The sequence below is a fragment of the Mustela erminea genome, chromosome 9 (assembly GCF_009829155.1).
Source record: "Mustela erminea isolate mMusErm1 chromosome 9, mMusErm1.Pri, whole genome shotgun sequence".
Lineage (NCBI taxonomy): Eukaryota > Metazoa > Chordata > Mammalia > Carnivora > Mustelidae > Mustela > Mustela erminea.
Window position 1 is genome coordinate 100013683 of NC_045622.1, and position 7925 is coordinate 100021607.

General features: G+C 35.6%; 1 protein-coding gene across 1 annotated transcript; it reads left to right on the forward strand.

Moving 5' to 3' along the window:
• The first annotated feature begins 2836 nt into the window (after window positions 1-2836).
• LOC116598279 (olfactory receptor 5AS1-like) lies at window positions 2837-3778 on the forward strand. Its single transcript, XM_032356868.1, has one exon. It carries the CDS (start codon window positions 2837-2839, stop codon window positions 3776-3778), a length of 942 nt encoding a protein of 313 aa, XP_032212759.1.
• Window positions 3779-7925: the final 4147 nt, after the last annotated feature.

The window sequence follows — 7925 nt, forward strand, 5'->3', positions numbered from 1 at the left end:
GATCCATTTTATGCATCTATAATATAATAAGTTCTATAAATGATGCTATGAATTATCCAGTGTAATCTTACTTTCAACCTTATGGAATATTCTGATGCTAATAAACAAAACCAAGACATTCAGGAATACAGAACTTGAATGCCTTATGGAAACATAGATGCTGCATCTGAGGTTAACATCAGTTTTGCCTCCCTCTGAATCCTGTGTGTTTAACCAGCACTGCACAGTGCCATTTGTTTTGGTGTTGTCAATAAGAAAATAAAACACATTTTAATAAACTTGCCTGACTTTAGAATTTCCATTACTAATCTCCAGAATGAAAGTTTCCTATATAATCATGAAGCTCTTGAATGTTCTGACTCATTTGTCCTAAAGGACAATTCTATACAATAAATAAAGTAGGTGTGATTTTATAAACAAGGACAGGTTGACCTAAGGATGGAATGACTCGTAGTATAAGAACCCAAATTAGAGCCCAGGTATCCAGACATTTACTCTATTTTCAATTTGCTGCAGCCTCTTCTGTACCAGTGATGGCAATTTGAGCCCCAATAAGCAGGCAAATGTGATGATCTGGAGATCTCAGTGTAGACTGTCATTAATCAAACTGATGCTAATAGTGAGAGCTCATCTGATACAATCGTTGAGAACCAATGGCATGAAATCTCCTGAATTTTGTATATTTTTGTTATTTAATTGATTCTTTTTTTTTAAAGATTATTCAGTTTTTTACTTAGTTGTCAGAGAGAGCAAGCACAAGAAGGCAAAGTGGCAGGCAGAGATAGAGGGAGAAGCAGCGCCCGCGCCCCCACCCATGAGTAAGGAACCTGATCCAGGACTCTATCCCGGGACCTCGGGAACATGACCTGAGCTGAAGGCAGTTGCTCAACCGACTGAGCCACCCAGACATCCCTGACTGATTCTAATGTGAATTCTTTAGTTAGAAGTTTGACAAAAATGATATAGAAGAAACCTTTTTGTGATTATTGGATTGATTCTTTAACCACTGAATCTGTATAGATTGTTTATTTAAAGTTTATACAGCAAGTAATTAATTATATATTCTCTAACCACTTTAATCTCTGCATTGGCTTTTTAGCCACAACTTCAGAGAAAAAAGAAAAAACAGATTTAAGTGAGAATGTGAATATTATATAAATCTTACAAATGACCTTTGCACAGCATAGCCACGTAAACATTTTTTCTTTTTTTATTTTAGGAATTCGGATTGCTTCACCATAGTTTCAGACCCTCACCTTACTACTTCCTCTTTAAGATCTGGTTCCCAAAGAAGACTGACCTCTCTTCTCAGTGTCTCTAGAAGATTGCAGACCATTTTACTTAAGGGTGGGGGGCATCAATTCTGAGCTTAACCAGCATGGTAGACAGAATAGACCTCCGTTATTCATTTGCCTTATTGCTCACTGTAGTGTTACTCTAGTATTGCTAAACCTTAACTGCTTGTTGAATATATTCCATCATGCCATAATTTATTTTCTATTTGCACTCATCCTATCTTTTTTCCCCTCAAATAATTTCCTTCAGGGTATTTCTTATATAGCTAGCTTAGAAGCCCACTAATAAGAGCAGAGTTACAGTTGTTCTTCAAGACAGTTTATGTTTCAAGGACCTCACATCAGAGGTTGTCTTACCTCAGAGTTGAGATAGAGACATAAACCCAGGGAGACAAGGCAATAATATAGGACAAGTGTAAAAGAGTTACTACTTCCAAACAATATATTTGCATAGAACGCACACAGACACACACACAGACACACAGACACACACACACACACACACACACACACACACACACATGCTGGCTTTTCTCTATAAAAGAGCACAGATCATATATCCAGGATGAAAAGATAAGATGGATTTTGAGACACTTGAATATTTTATTAAAAATTAATTAAGGGGGTGCCTGGGTGGCTCAGTCAGTCAAGCTTCCAAATCCTGATTTCAGTTCAGGTCTTGATCTTAAGGTGGTCAGTTCAAGCGCTGCATTGGGCTCCATGCCCAGTGTGGAGTTAATTTATAAATAAAAAAAATAAATAAATAAAATTCAGTATCAAGCAAGCAATTAAGAAGAAACAAAAAAGTCAATATATTTGTTTTAATTATTTATATTTAATACATGCTCGTATTAGTGTTTATTATATGCCAGTAACACAAATGTTTTACAAATATCTACTCATTTATTCATCTAGCCATCACAGAGCAGTTAAATAACTTTATCAAGCTCACACAACCCATAAGTAGCAAATCTGAGATTTGAACCCAGTCATCTCTTACAGTAACTACTGTGTCTTAACTGTTATGTTAACTACTTCTCAGGATCACAGATACTCTTCTGTAGAATTAGCTAGCTTACCCGCAGGCACTTTTTTCCTACAATTTTTCCCAACTCTCTTTTATATGAAAGAACGTGATTTTAAGAGGAAAAAGTAAAGCTTTGCTTTAAGGATTTTGCCAATTTTCACAATTCTACTACATCTTATCGACCAAGCCATATTCTTTTCCTTTTAGCTTGAAAGGAACTGATTTCATTTCTTAAAGTGCCCAGATTTTAGAGAGTGACTGCTCCTCCGAACACCAACTCAGAATAACATCACCCGGTACCAACGAAGACGTTTAACTACCTCCTTTAAAGAAAATGATAAGAAAAGTAAACAAACCAAATAGATCACAGAAAATGTCATAGCTGTGATTATATTATCCTTCTATTGGCTTCCTTAAAAAGGAGAATAAAGATATTCTCGCTTCATACATCACTCAAGTCAACTCACGTATTCTGATAGCGTCTGTTTTGGACAAGAAAAACAAGAAAACCAAGATGTTGGAGATGAATTTTACCATGCCAACTGAATTTCTCCTTGTTGGATTCACAGATTATCTCCCTCTCAGAGTTATACTATTCTTGGTATTTCTCATAGTCTATACACTAACTTTGGTGGGAAATATGAGTTTAATAATCCTAGTTAATATCAACTCAAGTCTTCACACCCCCATGTATTTTTTTCTCAGCAACCTGTCTTTCTTAGACATCTGCTATTCTTCAGCAATCACCCCTAAAATGTTGGTGAATTTCTTAGCCTCCCGGAAAAGCATCTCTCCTTATGGCTGTGCCATACAAATGTTTTTCTTTGGTTGTTTTGCTGATGCTGAGTGCCTTATTCTAGCAGCAATGGCATATGACTGTTATGCAGCCATCTGTAACCCCTTGCTCTATTCCACACTTATGTCCAGGAGAGTCTGTGTCTGCTCCATCGTGTTGGCCTACTGCAGTGGAAGCATGACTGCGATGGTACACGTATGCCTCACGTTCAGGCTGCCATTTTGCGGCTCCAATATTGTGAATCATTTTTTCTGTGATATCCCACCTCTCCTAGCTTTGTCGTGTTCCGATACCCATATCAATGAGCTTTTGCTCTTTGCCTTGTGTGGCTTCATTCAGACAAGCACTTTTGTGGTCATATGTATCTCTTACACCTGTATCCTTATCACTGTTTTGAGCATCAAGTCCTCAGGGGGCAGGAGCAAAACATTCTCCACCTGTACTTCCCATTTCATAGCAGTCACGCTATTCTACGGAACGCTCCTGTTTATGTACTTACGTCCCACGACCAGCTATTCCCTAGACACAGACAAGGTCGTTGCGGTGTTTTATACTGTTGTCTTTCCCATGTTTAATCCAATAATCTACAGCTTCAGAAACAAGGATGTAAAGAATGCCCTCAAAAAGCTATTAGAAAGAAACTGGCTTTTAAATGAATAAGAATTTAAATTATTTAAGAATATTCAAGATATAGCTTGCCCTTCCACTGTCATCATGCCATAAATGCCTAGTATGTCAACTCTTCGAAATTCGTTATCATTTTTCAGAATTAAAGGTAACTCTTTCATCCCCAATACGTTAAAATATTTTCACCCTCTCATTCAGAAATAGGCTCTCCAAATCATTCTACTCTGTGAAAGATACTTGAAATAGAATAAATAAAAATAATTGCTTTCCAGTTAGTGTTCACTAAATACTTTGTGCAATACTTGGTGACTCATTATGTTCTTTATCATGTTATATCAAAGATATAGGTTGAATTGTCTGTCAACCACCCCATATGAGAAGCTCCTTGGCAGCAGGGGCTATTTTTCTTGGTTTATTGTCCCAACTCCCATATAGTATTGGATACACAGCACATTCTCATTACATGTGTGTTTAAAGGATGAAAGACTAGAATAAATAGGTGATGTAAAGATGAGTGAGTAAATTTAGCTTTCTTTGGGAAACTGAATCTAGATTCTGCACCCGCAGAACATTCTTCATCAGGGACATTTGATGTCATTCATAATAAGCAATGGTGGTTTCACTGGCTCTTAGGAAATCAGATAGAAGTCACATAGCAATGGTCCTTTTAATATTAGGACAGTGTGAAGTTATAAGACTCTGATTGTCTTTGGGCTAGATTGATTAGTGTAAGAGATCCTCTAGTGTTCCATTCATAGTGGGTACATATGAAAACCAAAAAAGTTGGTGGAGACCATCAAGATTATAAGCTGTATATGTTACTAATTATTTGGCCATATGTTACTGAGTTACTCTTTGAGTCCCTGTCTTCAAGAAGAGGTGAACAATTGTTCTAATTATTTTATTCGGCAAATTGACAATGCAAACCAATTGAAATGTAGACACTCCTTGTTCTGGGATCACTTTTGATGATTAAATTATCAGACATTTTCTGTGGTTGATTTTGCTCCTTCAGTCTCCATTTCCGTTGTTTTATCTTGACAAAGGTGAAAGAATAAATTGTGTACATGTGAATATATAATATTCTGCATTTTCTGGTAACCCTGAAAATATGAATGACTGGATTAGTTTATGCTGGTTGTAACCCTATAAATGGAGATAAGTCAATGATAAGATATTGCCCATTGCCATGGGTTGCTTTGAGGATTAAATGAACTAATATTTGCAAAGCTATTAGAATATGTATGATTTGAGAATTAGGTGATCAAATATGTACCAATCTCCTAGAATACATGTAAAGCTTATACTGCCAGTTTTAATGTAATGGTATATCATTGTTCATTATTTTTCTACTAGTATATTACTATTTGATTTTAAGAAACAGGGAAGGTTGATTCCCAGAAGAAATTAAGCACTTCAAAAATATCTGTGAAGCATTCCAAACATTCTGAGATATTGCCAGAAAGCAAAAAAGAAAAAACAAAACAAAACAAAAAAGAAAGAAAAGAAAAAATAAACCCAAAAAACAAAAATGCAGAGCTCAATATTTAAATTAGTGACCTTCAGCATGTTAAAACACCTGGCCTACTATGAACACTGTCCAAGTGCACAGTAAAATACCATTAATTTGTTCTTATTTTTTAATAGTTTCTGAAACTTATGGGCTAGTTCAAAGTTTTCTTTTTAATTTTAGTGTGATTTCCTTTTTTTTTCCCTTTTTTAAAATTTTTTTCTTTTTATTTTTTTAATTTTTTAATTTTTTCAGCATAACAGTATTCATTATTTTTGCACCACACACAGTGCTCCATGCAATCCATGCCCTTTCCAATACCCACCACCTGGTTCCCCCAACCTCCCACCTACCGCCCCTTCAGAACCCTCAGATTGTTTTTCAGAGTCCATAGTCTCTCATGGTTCACCTCCCCTTCATTGATGGGAGTGTTGTGGAATGAATTGATTTGTTCTCATCATCCGTCCATTGTGTTATGGATATAAGGGTGCATAAAAAGTTATCAGTTTCCTTAATAGGGCCTATTAAATCTGAGACTGTTTTCATTTTTTTTAAAATAAGTTAGTTTAACATAAATAAACTATAATGTATTTGGTTTTGTTGTTCCTGCTGTCATTGATTTTTTTTTTTAAGTTTTTGTTTAAATTCTAGTTAGTTAACATACAGTGTAATATTAGTTTAAAGTGTACAATATAGTGATCCAACACTTCCATAGGACACCCCGTGCTCATCAAAACGAGTGTCCTTCTTAATTCCTATCACCTATTTAACATACTCCCCCTGCCAATCTCCTGTCTGGTAACCATCTGTTTGTTCTCTATAGTTCAGAGTCTCTTTCTTGGTTTGCCTCCTTCTCTCTCTCTCTCTTTTTTTTCTTCTTGTTCATTTGTTTTATTTTATAAATTCCACATATGAGTGAAATCATATGGTATTTGTTTTTCTCTGACTGACATATTTCTCTTAGCATAGTACTCTAGCTCCATCCACATTGTTGCAAATGGTTAAGATTTCATTCTTTTTTATGGCTGAGTATATCCCATTACATATATATCACATTTTCTTTATCCATTCATCAGTTGATGAACATTTGGGCTGTTTCCATAGTTTGTTATTGTTGACAGTGCAGCTATAAAAATCGGGGTACATGTATATCTTTGAGTTGGTGTTCTTGTATTCTTTGGGTAAATACCTGGTAGTGCAAATGCTGGGTCATAGGGTAGTTCTATTTTTAACTTTTTGAGGAACCTCCATACTGTTTTCCCAAGTGGCTGCACTATTTGGCACTTTCAACAACAGTGCAAGAGGGTTCTCCTTTCTCTACATCTTCGTCAGTACCTATTTTTTCTTGTATTGTTGATTTTAGCCATTCTGAAAGTGTGAGGTGGTATCTCATTGTAGTTTTGATTTGTATTTCCCTGAGGACCGCTGATGCTGAGCATCTTTTCATGTGTCTGTTGGCCATTTGTATGTCTTCTTTGGAAACCTGTCTATTCATGCCTATTCATGTCTTCTGCACATTTTTTTTGACTACACTCTATGCATAAACTATAAAATTGTTAAAAGTTTAATGATTTTATTAATGATTAAGAGTTTATTAATTGTTAAGAGTTTAAGAGTTTAAAGAGTTAATTGTTAAGAGTTTATCTAACCTAGAGTTCCTATTGACATTTTGGGCCTATATTTCTTTTTTTTTTTTTTTTTTTAAAGATTTTATTTATTTGACAGACAGAGATCACAAGTAGGCAGAGAGGCAGGCAGATAGAGAGTGAGAGAAGGAAGCAGGCTCCCTGCCGAGCAGAGAGCCCGATGTGGGACTCGATCCCAGGACCCTGAGATCATGACCTGAGCCGAAGGCAGTGGCCTAACCCACTGAGCCACCCAGGCGCCCTGGGCCTATATTTCTTAACTGGGGAGGATGAGAGGCCTATACTGTACATTTTAAGGTGTTTAGAATCATCCTGGATTTCTATTCACTATATGTCATTAGCATTCTCCCAATGTAGGACAATTAAATGTATCCAAACATTGCCAAATTTCTCTTTAGAGGCAAAATCACCCCTTGAGTGAGAACCACTGAACTTAGTCAAGACTATTTCTTTGTCCATAAAGCAAGTGAAACACATAAGAGTGAGGTCACTGCCTGAATATATCAGAATAATAATTTGCAAAGAACATCTCAGATGAGATTTTATCTCCTTCTGCATTATTTCCCTAATGTTGATTTATTTCAAAGATCCACCACATGAACACAGAAAATTAACACATAATTTAATAAAGTAAGCACATAAATTTAAAGCTGAATGAATATATATTAAGAAGTGATCTATAGTTGAGAAAAATTATAGCAAAGTAGTGTATTTTGGTCGTCACATCTTATGAGAGTTATTTGTCTGCTTTCATGTTGAGAAAGAGAGGATGTTACCAGAGAAGCTATATTACATTTCAGTTTCAAGAAAGCAAAATAGTACACAAAGTTAAAATCCTAAAAATATTGTTCCTTCTGTAATAATATCTGCATATTTAATGCAGATCTTTTTTCCGGTCAGAAATAAAATCTATGTGATAATTCTACATCTTTATTACCTTTACATTGAGCATTGGAGTGAATTTCATGGCAGGAGTTTAAAAATATCATTTTTTTCTGGGACATGAAACCAAAAACAATTGTTG

Excerpts from the sequence above, each read along its gene's own strand:
- LOC116598279 (XM_032356868.1), top strand. The coding sequence starts at position 2,837 with ATGTTGGAGATGAATTTTACCATGCCAACTGAATTTCTCCTTGTTGGA.